This window comes from Zingiber officinale, chromosome 6B (genome assembly GCF_018446385.1).
Source record: "Zingiber officinale cultivar Zhangliang chromosome 6B, Zo_v1.1, whole genome shotgun sequence".
NCBI lineage: Eukaryota > Viridiplantae > Streptophyta > Magnoliopsida > Zingiberales > Zingiberaceae > Zingiber > Zingiber officinale.
Window position 1 is genome coordinate 113,538,255 of NC_055996.1, and position 16,144 is coordinate 113,554,398.

Genomic DNA, 16,144 nt, shown 5'->3' on the forward strand with positions numbered 1-16,144 from the left:
TTATATTTTTTTAATTTTTTTACATTTTTAAAATTTTAATTTTAAATTTTTTTTAAAAAATTTTTAATTCTTTTAATTTTTTATTTTTAAAATTTTTAATTTTTTTTTTAAAAAAATTTAATTTTTTAAAAAAACTTTTTAATTTTTTTAAAATTTTTATTTTTTAAAAAAAATTTTAAAAAATTTTATTTTTTTAAAAAAAATTTTAAAATTTTTAAAATTTAAAATTTTTATTTTTTATTTTTAAAATTTATATATTTTTTAAAAAAATTATTTTTGAAAATTATTTTTTTTTAAAAAATTTAAAATTTTTTAAACATTTTTTTTCTTTTTTCCATGTTTTTTCTTATCGGAGGGTATTTTTGGTATAAAAAATTCGTTAACCCCGGAATCAAGAAAAACCTTAGGGTGCGTTTGGTTTGCACCGTTTTCATTTTCATTTTCTAGAAAACGCGCGTTTTCTAGAAAACAGAAAACGACTTTTTGTCATTTTCTGTTTTTCTAGAAAACGATAGTCAATTTTTTAGAAAACGCGCGCGGAAAACGCAAACCAAACATCATTTTCCAGAAAACGCGCGTTTTCCAGAAAATGAAAATAGAAAACGCGCGTACCAAACGCTCCCTTAGTTTTCTGAGGTTTTCCGATTCCGGACTGCATGACCCTTTTACTAACGTGTCAGGCATGAAACATTACTCGGGAATCATCGAATACCTAAACCAAAAAAGGTTTTTGTTGATAACCTTGGATAGATAATCAAAATTATCAAGAATAATCCCGAACCAAACACACCCTTAAAGATATAACAATATAATATTCCCCGGGTCGTAGCGATGGAAAGTTTAAAGATATAACAATATAGGTTCATCATCTCAGAGTTAACGCTACATTAATTATTTTTTATATATAATAATATAATATAATCAATGGAATAAATAAAAATTTATTTTTAAAATAATTATCAAAATTACTAATAATTAATGATGATTAGATTATTGAATTCAGTTGTAACCAAAATAATGAAGAATTCAGAAAATAAACCATATAGATTTAATCAAAATAGTCTATAAAGTTTATTATGAAATTCAAATAATTTATTATCAAATAGGAAAACCATTAATAATTTATATTGAGAATGATAAAATTATTAATGATATTGAGATTTTATTAATATCAATGAAATTTATCATTAAGCACAATATTAATGGATCAATAAAATTTTACATTTGACTGGATATGATTGGTGATAAATAGGGGAAAAACTATAATGTAATGTAATTTTATTTTTTTTTATTTTTTGATAAGTGCTAGACAATTAAAAAGTTTTCAGGAAAAAGTCACTTAAAGTCAAATAAATCCAGGACAAAATTAAACCAAGAGACATCGGTTTGATTTTCCCCATCTATAACTGGGGCTGCAAATATAAATTTTACCATTTTAAACTTAAAAATATCATATCTGCGATCATAATATCTAAAATATTCTAAAATTCCTTTAAAATCTATAAATCCTGCATATATATCATCAGTATTCCATATTTTCGATTCAGAGAACATTCAATATACAGTATTGAAAAAAATATATATAAATTTGATAACAAAAATCATTAAGTTACTATTTAAAGAGAGATAGATTCATCAATAATATGTGTATGTGTTAACACGAAATATTGATAAGTGTTTCAATTTAAAGACAGCTCAATAGTGTTTCAATATTCAGTCTCAGTTATCTTAAACAAGGAGTTAATAATAGATCATCAAATATAGATTTTAAATGTTCATCTACTCCAGACTGAAGTTTTATGGCTTCGGATCATCAATACGACAGCTCAGTACTGGTCGTCATCCTCTTCTTCGTCTTTGTCCGTCGACGTTTATCATCACACAGAGGTAGCGAATCGGGCGGATAGCAATTTTTCATAACGCCATCAGAGTTTATCTGCAACATCAGAGAAGAAATGAGAAGTAAAATTATTTAAAATTGGTCGGCTGAATTATAATTGGACAATCAAAATTGAATTGAGTATTTTTATTCTCTTTCAGGAAATAGAAACTATGCACTTAACAATTAAAACACTCACTGTAACTGTGCGAACAGCTCCTCCACTCGCTGCATCGCTGGCTATAGCGAGTGATACAGCTTTCACTACTAATTTCTGCATTTTAAAACGGTTCCAATCTCTCAAATTACAATAATGCAAACAATATGAAAGCAAATACTCATAATGCTAAAAACAGAAATTGCATAAGTTGCCTTCACTTCTCACACCTCGGCTTTATCTTTGCTCATCCCTTCTTTCCATGCTCGGTCCAAAAAACCTTCAATACCGCTTGAGCCAGATCCTATTGAGAGTACACATGTGATCATATACAAGATATGGACACAAAAATAAGTTTTATTTTGATTCTCAAAATTAGGATTGTTATACCAACCATCAATTGCATAAGGGAGCTTTAAAATTGTCCCTCCTTGTGCGACAGCAAATATTTGGCCTCCTTCATACTTATCCCATCCACCAACGATCATACCCATCTGCCCCATTTGTATCGCGTTCTTTTGTAGAATAGTATAAGAGTGTTATTGTGTATCTTAAAATAAATAAATAAAAAACTATAGCATGTATTTCACTAGGGATCGTAATGTTTTTGTACCGTATTTTTATAAGAGAATAATAATCTAACTAAATTAGCCGTCGCTTTGACAGTTGCAGGTTGCCCAAATTGAATTCTGTGGCATAAACAAACAAAATACATGTTCCATGTTTTTATAAATACTAAGTAAATATTATAGTTTAGCTCACGTTTGTTGATCCAGAATGTTTCTAACATAATCTGAGACAAACTCCAAAACAGCAGCCTATAAAAAACCAAAACTTGTTAAAAGACTGCATTAAGAACCTCAAAAAACTAAACTAATAATCACGATCCATCACAACCTTTTGTGGTAAAATAAAAATAAAAAACGATTTGAGATAGAAATAGAGATCAAATTCCTACCAATATAACTGGAAGTTATATCTACTTAAAATAATAATGAACCTAAAAAAATACAAGAGGTCGTTACCGGTCCAGAACGACAAATATAAACTTTATCCGTTAACTGGGTGATCTTGTCCGACACCGAATCATTAGCGACAAGCGTTCCTATGATCATCCTGGAATCTGCGCCAAGGACGACGCCGCCGTTGTAGGTCACGCCAACAATCGTTCCCATGCAATAGGGAGCGTTGAGGTGGAGATCCATTGCTGCGTTGAGGTGGAGATCCATTGCTACTTGGGAAAATCTGAGAGGAAACGAGAGGATGCGGAAAAATAAAAATACGCATATTTATTTATGTCTACTATGTTGGCATTGCATTTATAGGAAGATATTAAATTAGATATACGTATATTTTTGAAGATTTATAGATATTTGATTTGATTTAGTTGTCAATGATCTCATTCCTTATAAATAGTTGTAGTTTATTCATATTTATTTCGTATGGAATAATTGTATATAATCTTATTATTATGATGAATAATATTGATTGATTTTTAAAATCTTTCGGAAGAAGCCGACAGGAGAATCATGCTCGTGATCCCTATATGATGTGTGCAATATCTTTTCTGCATAGTAGAATAACTACCATTTTTTTTTTTGCCCATCTAACACATATAATTAATTAATATTGATTCGAACATGATCATCTTTATGCTTCGCCTTAATTAATACTATTAAGTTTAAGTAATTAAGTCACACACTATAAAGGACGAATATCATTTTTAAATTTCAAAATATCATATTTTATATGTATTTAATTAGTAATTACCCGGGTACTTTTCGAGGCCCATGGACAAAAAGAGAAAAAGGACCTTATAGGAAAAAAAAAAATTATACTAACTTATAATTTGAATATAGTTTAATAGAAAACTTAAAAAATAATATATTTCATTTAAAATATAATAAACTCGATACAAAATATATTTCTCAAGATTCGTCAAAAAGTACAACACTGTATAAAATATCTTTCCTAAGTTTCTTTAAAAAGTGTAATACTGACAAATAAAAAAAAATGAAATAATTATTGAAAACATTTATATTTTCTAGCGCTTTGAGAAGCAAAATCATCAATAAGTTTTTCAAAATTAAAATTTTCCAATACCTCATTTTTTATATATAAAATTGTCAAGCTCTTTATATTCAAATTAGTATTATCAGTTTCTCTCGATTCTTCCTAATCATTCGTAGCATGATTAAGATCATCATTTTCTCTCAATTCTTCCCGTTCATTGATTGCATTATCATTTAGTTCTTCTTGATTATTCGATTATTGCTCATTTGTTGTATGATTATTTAGTTCTTCTTGACATTCTTCTTGTAATTCATCAATTGAATCTTTAATTGAAGAACTAGTTTTTAGGGGGCGTTTAGTTTAAATTTATCAATCGGAATGATAATGGGTTTGATTATGGAGTCAATGGGAATGGGAATTAGGATTGCATTATTAGCGTTTGGTTCAAAATCTGGAATGAATATGATTATAATTGATGATGTTTGTTTCGAATCAACATTAGTAATGAGATTTAAATAAATTTCCAATTTTATCCTTCCATGTTAGGTACATGTCCGACGTCTCCCCCTCCGTCGGCAGCAGCGACCATCCCGGCCGTTACCGCTTCAGCAACGCCTTCACTGCGTCTGCGCCGCCCTCGCACGCCAGCAGTCCGACGAGGCTCCGGAAGCACTCCCTCTCTAGAGCAAGCCGCTCGTTGCACATCGCCGGGAAGCTTTCTCCAGCATCTCGAAATAGGAGCCGTAGAACCACAGGCACTCCTCGAAGGACTCCATGAACTCGCTTGCGGCGCCGAAGTCCGCCTCGTCCTCCACTACGGTCAATACCCTCGGCCGCAGCACCGCCGCAGCCCGTAGGAACGAGTCCCGCGAATCCTCGCACCCGGCTCTCTGAAGAGCGCCGACGCAGTTCACCGCGACGACCTCCCCTTCGCGGAGCTCGAGCTTCTTGGGGCGCAGCGCGTCGATGAGGCGTGGCAGCGCGGGGGCAGCGATAGCCCGGAACTCAAGCGGCACGCCCATTAGCCGCGCGAACTTCTCGATGCGCCCTCCAATCTCGGCCACGACGCCAGCGGCAGTGGAGGAGACGACGGTGAGCCGGACGCGCGGGGCGTCTGCGCCGGCGCGTGAGGCGAGGGCCTCGAGGGAGCGTGGGCCACTGGGTGCAGAAGGTGTTGCTGATGTCGACGATGTGGAGAGCAGGCTCGCCGTCGAGGGCCTGGAGGAGGGCGCCGTTGGCGGCGATGTGGCCGAAAGTGGACCACGGGGCAGCCTCCTGGAACTTGAGGGCGAGGCGGCGGGTGGAGGCGAAGGAGACGGTGCGTTCGGCGACGGCGAGGGAGGTGCTGTAGTAGTGGTCATCGGAGGCTGTGGCTCGGCAGAAGAGGGCCTGCAGGAAGGCATAGGGGAGGTGCTGCTCGCAGTCGTCGTAGGGGGAGGCGAACTCGTTGAGCATCCAGAGGAGGCGGCGTTGGCGTCGTTCGAAGCAAAGAGGAGAGAAGGAGAGAAATGAGACGGGAAATTAGGTTAAGGGTATTTTTGGTATTAATGAGAAATTGTGATTGCTGCAAATACAGGAATGGGTGATTGAAGGGGTGGGGCACCGGAATAAGCCATTACCCACTAATAAGGAATCATTCCCTTATTTTCATTCCCATTGTTGTAATCCAAACATTAACATTGATTGCTATTCCCATTCCTTACCTCTATTCCCTTAAACCAAACGCCCCCTAAAAAAACTTACAAAGAACCTCTTTTGTGAGTTTTAATAATCTATTTCACTCTTTTTATTTTGTTTCTTTTTTGACTCTAAGATTGATATTTCTTTGAAAACATATTTGTACTATAAATTTCAAGTATAAAAATAAAACACACAAAATCAGCAATAATGCTAACAATGAAAAAACATAACCAGTGAAAATAATAGTTGAAGAACAATAAAACTTGATTCATGTTTGAAGCAATCGATATAATTTATTCTATGATAATTAAAATTGGGATGATTTATTTTAACACATTCAAATCTATAAGAAAAATCATAAAATATTGACTCCATTACAATATAAAAATTAATATTGAATATTAATAAAAAAATATAGATAAGTAGGTAACTCACGTGGTAAGTTTATATATTGATGAAACTAAAATTTCAATTATATTGGAAATTAAACTTTTTTGATTTAATTATAAAAGATTCAAAGGAGAAAAAAATACGAAATTAGCATTTAGGATTCATACTTTACTCTTCAGTGTCTTATGACTTCTATAAACGATAAAATCTTGGAAAGAGAAAAAAATAATTACTTACCTTCCCTCTTTTTTTTCTTTCTTTTATTTTTTAGAATTTTTTCTTAAATTTTAATAGAAAATATATATTTTTTAGACCTTTATTAAAACAATTCAACAATATATATTTGGACCTTTATTAAAATAATCTAATAATTTTTGGGGGGTTTTATTAAAACAATCTAATTATATATAATATATAAATTATATATGCATGCAGCCCCGGCCCAGAGGCAGGGCCGTCCTGGGCGATTGCCCAGGGCCCCAAGTTTGGAAGGGGCCCACAATTCTAAATGTTTATATAATATATATATATATATATATATATATATATATATATAAATTGTTTTAAGAATTTTGTAAACCTTGTACTGTGCACCTGCTCTTCCGTCGCTGCACAAACTCGTGCTCTTGGAGGGGCCCACAACTTGTAAATGTTTATATAATTTATATATATATTAATTATTTTAAGAATTAGGTTTTGTAAACCTTGGACTGTTTGTCCGTTGCACTGCTCTTCCGCCGCCGCACAACGGCATAAGCAGACAAGCTCGAGCAAATTGCAATCCAGCACGATCTCCTTTTTCATATTCTCTACTTCTCAGATTTTTTTTTTTTACAATTACATCACTTTTCTTTTAGCCTTCTCTTTTCATTTTTATTTGCTCTTCTTTTTATTGGCGACTCCACGACGATATCACAGTGAGACTGCGCCTTTACCACTTCTCTACACGGCTACACCAACACCAGCACCAGCCCCAGCACAGTTTTAAATGGATTAGCAATTTTATCTATTGAAAAAAAGATTTTAAAAAATCTTAAAATTAATAATAATATAGATGATTTTACATCTAGAAAAATTAGAAGAAATCATTATAAATAATTTTTTACTTTATAAAAAAATTAAAGACCTATTTTGATCGTTTCGTCGCGTGCCTCCTAATTGTTAGGACCGGGGCTATATGCATGGTAAATTTGGGGCCCCCTAAGAATCGGGGTCCATGGTGGTCGTCCTGGTGACATGCCTCAGAGTCGACCCTAGTAATTACGAGGTCGAAATTAATATTTTTAGATTAATGAAAAGCTAAACTTACTCACGTTCATATACAATCTAATTAATGAGAACTCATCGTATACTATTGTACAGTGGGATAAGGTTGACATGTTTTCTATAGGTAGTTAATATGCATTATCTATATTAACATTTATGATGTGATTAATTATATTAATTTGAATAATTTTATTTCGATTATGATTTTTTTGACCATCATCTTAAATATTAAGGTGTTATAAAATTAATTATACGGGCCACTGATAAATGACTGCACTGTACACGATTAACGAGTGCAATATCTTTATTTTTTTTTACTGGTTTAGAACTCTTCCAAATACGTTACGTATATATAAAAGAAATAAATAACATCTAAAACTTACTGGTAATGTTTTCATTTGTTGTATTAAATTGATTAAATACGTTTTCAGCCTGTACATACCGACATCTTTATGAATTCGTGAAATCAGATTCTCTATTCTAAGATTTATATATCCCTATATTTCTTCATTAATCGAACGATCATGACATTTTTATAATATATATTGTATCCTCAAGATATGATTTAATTCGTCTGATCAATAAAGAAAAATGTTATGATAAGAGATCTGATCTCCTTTTTAAAAATTCATATCTCTCAATTTAAACGGTGGAATATAAGTCTTGGGGCATGGTTTCACGTAGAAAGCTCTCATAAATAAAATGATGATAGTTTGAAGTGTTTTGATGTGTCTTAGGCCAATGCTTGGCAGCTTTAGATAATTTAGAAATATTTTAAATCTAAGTTCATTGCTGTTCTTTCATCATTCTAAGTGTAATCATCCTCTCATATATAAATTTCATAATCTTTATTAAGTGTAATCATGCTCTCATATATCAATTTCATAATCTAAAGGAAGAGCTGCCATGATTCTATTAGAACATGTAAAGTTTAACGGTTGAAATATGATGTGTGCACTCGATTATTTATATGAGTCAATTGTTGGTGATGAATAGTGAAATATAAAAAAATATCGGCCGATGATTTAAAAAAAGAAAATAATAGGAATATATTATGTATTTTTAAAATTTTCAAATTTTCATACCTGAAATAAGTAATATGAAAATATATGTACGCAGTTTTTAGCGATCAGTATTCAGTAAAATACTGATATTTTTAATATGTTATTAGCGATCGAAGTCACTTCATGTGTGCAGGCAAAAACAAAAACACAAACGTCACTTCAACGAGATCTCTTGGATTTTTTTTTATAATTCAAGAGATATGTCACTCGTATTTATAACGAAATTATGACTACGGTCCAATTATAAATTGTTACGATTATTTCTTGAGTTCATCATTACCATCAAGTTAAAATTTTTATTCGGAACGGACGATCGAAGGTCGTCCGGAGACCTCCGTGATGGATATATAAGTAGTCAGGTTACTAAGTACCTAGCGAGGATATCCTTCGGACGACCTCCTGCTATCCGCTTCGAATAAAAATTAATGCTGATGAGCTTAATTAATGCTGACGAGCTTTTAATCTGTCAATTTTTAGGATATCTTTAATTAAAGTTTTGAATGAATTTTTTTTTTAGGATTTTATCATGCCACATTAATATTATAAAAACTCATTGAAATATTTTCAATGATTAAAATTCTTAGTGAGCTTTTTTATAATTCTCTCCACATTAAAAAAATATATATATATCTGTACATTTTTTTCATTTAATATTTTTATATAATTTTCATTTGATGTTTTAATTAATTATGATCTTTAATTTAATTTATTTATAATTAATGATTAATAAATTAATTAATTAATGATTTTTAATTTAACATAATTTATCATTTTTTTTAATGTTTAATTACGAGACTATACGAATATAAAATATAAAATAGTCATTAGAGGCGGATAAAATTTAACTTCGCTACGGATAAGTACCAAGAAAATTGAGATAGCTTTTGCCTTATTGGAGGTGCCTTCTATGACTATGAGAGGCGCCCTCCAAGGTCTTTGTAAGATAGTCTCGAGTAGGCACTTATATATACAACAACCACGTACGAGCTACTGCATGTTTGTTGAAGCTTTCGACTGTTCCCGATTGCTGCTACCACTCTACTACGAAGCTGCTAAGCCCGATGATTGATCTGAGGAGTTTCGGTCGCGCCCGACAGACAGACATCAACAAAAAAAGAGCTCTCATTTAGATCCATAAGAGTGTTGGTAACTTTATCTTTGTACTTAACTATTATAAAAGGGCAAGTGCAGTGTATTGCACTTGACCTAACCTTTCTGTACTTGATTCTCTCTTCCGGTGGTATTGGAAAAGGTTTTTAGTAGATTGCCCATTGATAGATCTGCGGAACTTGGGCCTTGGAGTAGGAGTCACCGAAGGTTCCGAACAAAGTAAAAACTGTCTCTGTTTTTTTGTGTCTTGGTTTTTGCTTTCTCATTTTCGTTTTCCACTGCGTACTCGTGTTTTTAAAACTGATAAGAAAATAAGCTTTAAAAACTAGGTGATTCATCCCCCCCTCTTCACGTGCGTCACAATTCAACAAGTGGTATCAGAGCGGGTACCGCTCTGATTTGGTGCAACAACCAATCAGGCCAAGGGGGTGATTTTTTTCCTTTTTATTTTTTTAGCTTTTCGACACAATACAGATTGATATAATTATCTCTTTGGAAAATTCTTTTTCGTAGAAAATTAATCTGAATCGGTGCAACACCAATTCAATCATATTATTTTTCTCTTTCTCTCACACTATTAATCCAAGACTAAGTCTTGGGACCCTCTCTCTCTTCTTTCTTTGTGTGTAGGATTCATGGCCCAGACCGAGTGTTACAGTACCGTCCGACCTCCTCTATTCAATGACGATGACTTCCCATACTGGAAGAAACGAATGGAAGTCTACCTTAAGACAGACTTCGATCGGTGGTTCAGCATCACCAGAGGCTACAAGACTCCTATCGACAACTCCGAAAATCCGATAGATCCTAAATAGTGGAATCTGGAGATGAAGAAGAAAGCTCAGATGGACTTCAAAGCTCTCAACACACTACAATGTGGGCTAACGAAGGAAGAGCTGAACTGAGTGGGTTCACATGAAAATGTAAAGGAACTGTGGGACAAACTCATCGAACTGCACAAAGGAACCAGCGATGTTAAGGTAACTAAACGAGATATTTATTTAAATAAATTATTTAATATAAAAATGCAGGAAGGAGAATCGGCGATTCGACTCCACGCGAGGATAAAGAATATCCTCAACGGGCTTCACACCATCGACCATCAAATGGAGAATCGCGACTTAATAAGGTACGCCGTAAACGCATTTCCTCGAAATGCACTGTGGACTTCCATCATGGATGCCTACAAAATTCAAAGAATCTTTCAAAATTAAAGTTAGACGAATTATTTTGTGAACTTGAGCTACACGAACAAACTAACATCAGAATCGAGAAAGGTGTTGCTCTTTTTGCAAGTTCCTCCAAGGAAAAGTGAAAAATCATTCCTAAATCTGAAGATGAGTCTGACCGAGACTCAGAAGACGAAGAACACCTGATGAACTTGGTAAGAAAAATGTTCACTAGGAGAAAAAAAACTTCAACAGAAAAGTCCTGCAGAAGATCAACTCCACTACCGAACCAAAGAATGTGACATGTTTCGGATGCAACAAGAAGGGTCACTACAAGAACGAGTGACCAAAGTTAAAGAACGACAAAACCAAGGCAACCAAAAAGAAGGCACTCAAAGCAACGTGGGATGAATCATGTTCAGATGAATTAGATGTCGAAGATCAGAAGCATTGAAGCTACCTCGCACTGATGACCCACGAATCAGAATCGGAGGAAGAATCGAAAGACGGGTTTGAACCCAAATCGAGCCACAAGTCTGTACTCGTTTCCGATGAGATATATTTTAGTTTAAGCAAAAAATTCTTTAAAGTAGTTGCATGTTTAAATAGAAAATTAACTGAACAAGAAAATCAAAATAATTTGCTCATTGAGGAAAACCAACAACTCAAGGAACAAATTGAAAAATCAAATCTAAATCAAGTTGTAAAACTTGAGGAGGAAAATTCAACACTAAAAATTGAAATTAACTAACATAAAGGGTAGTTAGAAAATTTCACAACTAGATCTTAAAATTTGGATCTAATATTAAATAATCAAAAAGTATTATACAACACATCTGGGATTGGATACAAGTCCAGCTCAATAAATAAGTCATTTATGTCACTTGTAACTCAAGACAAAAAATAAACTAAAGCTTAGGTTCCAAAAGTGTATCTAATCACGCAAGTAGAAATTAATCAATACTATGTACCTAAAAATAAAGTATATTATGTAAAATCAAATAACCCAATTCAGAATCCTAACTATAAAAGTAAATCAACTAAACCAAAATCAAATAATAAAAATAACTATAGAACCAAATCAAACCCAAACTATCATCAATCTCATTATAATTATAAAAGTAATCGACATAAACTTAGAACTAAAATTTAATTCAGAGCAATAATTCAGGGGGAGGCTCCAAATTAGTTGGCACCTCAAAAAATAACCTGCTCGGTAGGGTAATTAGGTTTAGCTTTAAAAAGGACAAAAATTTAACTTGACATATGATACTGGTGAAGTTTTGGATGATAGTAAGTTAGGAAATCTCTGTCTATGCATGTCTAGGAAGATATGACTTCGACTTGGTGCATTTGACTTAGTGAAACTAACTGAAGCTACCCATAACGGATCCTAACTAGTTACACCAAGGTTTTGTACTAAGTTTAATAGATACGACTATTTGAAAAATCTCGAATGTATGGTTACTCTAATGACGTCCAAGTGACTCACCATAGCCCAAAAATTTATTCAAAAAATATTTGTTTGTTGAGGCCAAATCTAAACCTGAATCTAACATAAAATTAAACCAAACCATGAAATTAAACTTAACTCATTTCACAAAAATTATACGATTCTCTAATTGAAAATTTAGATCGGGTGAGATAATTGAGTACTAAAATTAAATATAAAAAAATTAAATTAATTTAATTTAAATCAAAATCAAATAAATTAAATTAAATTAAATTAAATCAAATCAAATTTAATTTAATTTAATTTAATTTAATTTAAAATTAAATTCAAAATTCAATTTCAGATTATTTTTTTAAAAACAACTATTTTAACATAAAAATTATTTAAAAAAACTAGTTTAACTTAAAATTTATTTTAAAAACGATTTTAATTAAAAAAAAAATATTTTAACATAAAAATAATTTTTTAAATAAAAACTATTTTAATCTAAAATTGATTTTTTTAAAAAAATATTTTAACTTTTTTTTTTTTCAAAAAACTATTTTAACCTAAAAACACTATTTTAAAAAAATTATTTAAAATTAAAAATTATTTAAAAGACTACTTTTAAATAAAAATCATTTCAAAAACTATGTTAACTTAAAAATTATTTTAAAAACTATTTTAAATTAAATAAGTTATATAAGTTAAAAATTATTTTTAAAAACTATTTTAAATTAAAAAAGTATTATAAATTAAAACTTAATTATTTAAATAAAATATTTTAACTTTAAAACTATTTTTTAAAAAATATTTTAAATATTTTTTTAAAAAAATTATTTAAACTAACCAATTATTTTTTAAAAGAAATTGTTTTAACCAAAAAATTATTTTAATTTTAAAAATTATTTTAACATAAAAATTATTTTTAAAAAACTATTTGAACTTAAACATTATTTGTAAAAAAACTATTTTAACTTCAAAATATATTTTAACTTAAAAATTATTTGAAAAACTATTGGAACTTAAAAATTATTTTAAAAAACTATTTTAACCTTAAAAAATATATATTTTTTAACTTAAATATTATTTTAAAAAATATTTTAACTTAAAAATTATTTTAAAAAATTATTTTAACTTTAAAATTATTTTAGAAATAATTATTTTAATTTAAAAAAAATTTAAAAAAAAATATTTTACCTTAAAAATTATTTTAGAAAAAACTATTTTTTCTCAATAATTATTTTAAAAAATTATTTTAACTTAAAAAATATTCAAAAAAAACTATTTTAACTTTAAAATTATTTTTGAAAAACTATATTTACTCAAAAATTATTTTAAAAAATTATTTTAACTTAAAAAATTTTCAAAAAAAACTATTTTAACTTAAAAACTATTTTTTTTAAAAATTTATTTTAACTTAAAAATTATTTTTATTTTAAATTTAAAATATTTGTTTTAAAAAAAGCCTTGTTTAATGTAAAAATTATTTTTAAAAAATTATTTTGTCTTAAAAAAAATATTATAATTTAAAAAATATTGTTTTAAAAAAATATTTTAACTTTAAAAATTATTTTTAAAACTATTTTAACTTAAAAATTATCTTAAAAAATTATTTTAACTTAAAAATTTTCTAAAAAAAAATTGTTTAATTTAAAAGTTACTTTAGAGATTATTTTGTCTTAAAAATTATTTTAAATTTAAAATAATCTGTAAAAAAGTTTTTCTTATAAATTATTTTTACTTAAATTTTTTTAAATTTAAAATTTTATTTTAAGTTAAAAAATTATTTTAATTTTAAAATTATTTTAACTTAAAAAATTATTTTAAAAAATATTTTAATTTAAAAATCATTTTAACAATTATTTTTACTTTTAAAATATTTTAAAAAATTATTTTAACTTATAAATTATTTTAAAATAATTTTATCTTAAAATTTATTTTAAAAATTATTTTAAAATCATTTTAACTTAAAATTATTTTAAATATCATTTTAACTTAAAATTTATTTTAAGAAAATCTTTTTAGCTTAGAAAAATCATTTTAACTTTGTAATTATTTTAACCTGGAAATTATTTTTTCTTAAAAAAAAACTAATTTAACTTTAAGTTAACTTAACTTAAACTAAATTTAAACTTAATTTCAAATTAATGTAAACCAAATTCAAAATTAAAAAAAAACGAAGGCGCCCCAGTGGCCGCCTCCGGAAGGCGCCTCCCGAAGGCTCCTCCAGCATCGAAAGGAGGCGCCATCGGGAGTGACGGAAAAAATTCCGCCAAAGCGGTTGAAGGCGCCTTCCACCGATAGAAGGCGCCTTTCATAACCCATGGAGGGCGCCCTCCATGTTGATGGAAGGCGCCCTCAAGCCAGTTTTTTCTAGCGAGCAGAAACCTTCTTTGTTCGTCGTTTTCCATGCAAAACACCACACCAAGGCGCCTTCCAACCCGAGTTTCTCATCTTCATCCTTCTTAAAATCCCAAGATGCCTCCTAGGTATACTTTAGCTTAGTATATTGCTTCAATGTTTAGATTATATGTATTTTTCTTGCATTTTTGTACTTATCTGCTTGTAAAAAAAATTAGGAAACGAAGACATGTTGCTCCTACTTCTAGTAATGCCCCATCTACTGATGCTAGATTTCCTACTGTACGGCATAAGATAGATTTTACTAGGCATTTATATGTTCCATTAAAATGTAGATATTCCTACTGAGCGGCATATTTACATTTTAATGAAACATATGAATGCCTAGTAAAATCTATCATATGCCGCTCAATAGGAAATCTAGCGTCAGTAGATGGAGCATTACTAGAAGTAGGGGCAATATGTTTTCATTTCCTAATTTTTTTACTAGGCATTACTAGAATTCAATAATTATTTTACTAGGCATAGGATAGATTTTACTAGGCATTCATGCAGTAAATCACGATTTGTTTGCTCAATTGTATAATAACTTAGAAAAAATAGATAACCTGACTTATTCTACCAGAGTTGGTGGAAAGGATTTTCAGTTTTCCCCTATCCTATTACGTACAACCCTACGACTCAGGCCATCTGCGTGTCCATTTTGTGTTAGCCTGGTAAGGATCTGTCATTTGGCGAGCCCTATTCTCACATTATATTAGATACTATCTATATGTATTTTATTTTTGGGAGGAGAGACCACCTGTAGTGACTGACTTTAGGTCACTCTCTCTTACAGTTTAGGACTATATCTTGTATCGAGTCCTGACTACTTGTATTTTGTCGATCACATCTCGCAATGTTGCAACGATGTGTCCTTCACACTCCTTTTTGTATGCCCTATGTCAACATCTAGATATAGACATTGCACTACATATGTTCCATAATGTCATTCATGCATCTGGTCTTGTCACTAGACTTGAGGTCCACATGCCTTATTATCATATTTTGACATATCTCTTTTCGACCTTAGAGATAGACACGACCCAGGGGAGGATTACTTCCCTTAGTACATATGACGAGATCGGTCAACGTCAGCTAGCATTAGTATATATAGATACTACCGCTCAAGGGATTCTAGCCTTGAGAGGTGGACTGCAGCCAGCTATTCCAGTCGAGCACGAGGATGCATTTTTTGTTCTAGCCGAGGGAGAGGAGTGGCTAGAGTTCACGGCTGAGATCTATGGACATCCTCCTTCTCCGGCATAGCCCTCGACCTCGATCCAGCCCTCGACTTCACTGTCTGTCGAGCAGGATCATCTTCAGAAAATTAGAGGCCCTAGGCTAATTTTTATATGACAGTCCTATATAATTTTTTTAATTAAATATAAAAATATTACATATTAGCCAATAATTAAATGCATATGATTATCACCAATATTCAATATGTTACGTAAATTTATTAATTTTTTAAAAAATGACATATATAAACTAAATCTAATAACAAAATATTCATATTCTTCGTGACCTGTTACGCCTCGGCCCGGGCGGGCCCCACCCGGACCGAACCGGAAACGTCAT

At 31.0% G+C, this 16,144-nt stretch overlaps 1 protein-coding gene and 1 pseudogene across 1 annotated transcript; both read right to left on the reverse strand.

Annotated features, from left to right (window-relative positions):
* Nucleotides 1-1,813: 1,813 nt before the first annotated feature.
* LOC121991400 (proteasome subunit beta type-6-like) lies at nt 1,814-3,241 on the reverse strand. The gene is made up of 7 exons (XM_042545407.1): nt 3,062-3,241; nt 2,799-2,854; nt 2,650-2,725; nt 2,431-2,551; nt 2,267-2,340; nt 2,079-2,153; nt 1,814-1,936 (listed from the first exon to the last, which is right to left on the reverse strand). The coding sequence occupies exons 1-7, from the start codon at nt 3,239-3,241 to the stop codon at nt 1,814-1,816; spliced, it is 705 nt and encodes a 234-aa protein (XP_042401341.1).
* A 1,306-nt stretch (nt 3,242-4,547) lies between these two features.
* Nucleotides 4,548-5,522, reverse strand: LOC121991401 (annotated as a pseudogene).
* Between the last annotated feature and the right edge of the window lie 10,622 nt (nt 5,523-16,144).

What these genes read in the sequence shown, in the direction of transcription:
- LOC121991400 (XM_042545407.1), bottom strand. Translation starts at nt 3,241, where the DNA reads ATGGATCTCCACCTCAACGCTCCCTATTGCATGGGAACGATTGTTGGC. An exon ending in AACATTCTGGATCAACAAAC is followed by an intron (nt 2,726 to 2,798) that starts GTGAGCTAAACT and finishes TTTATGCCACAG; the next exon opens with AATTCAATTTGGGCAACCTG. An exon ending in GAGCTGTTCGCACAGTTACA is followed by an intron (nt 1,937 to 2,078) that starts GTGAGTGTTTTA and finishes CTGATGTTGCAG; the next exon opens with ATAAACTCTGATGGCGTTAT.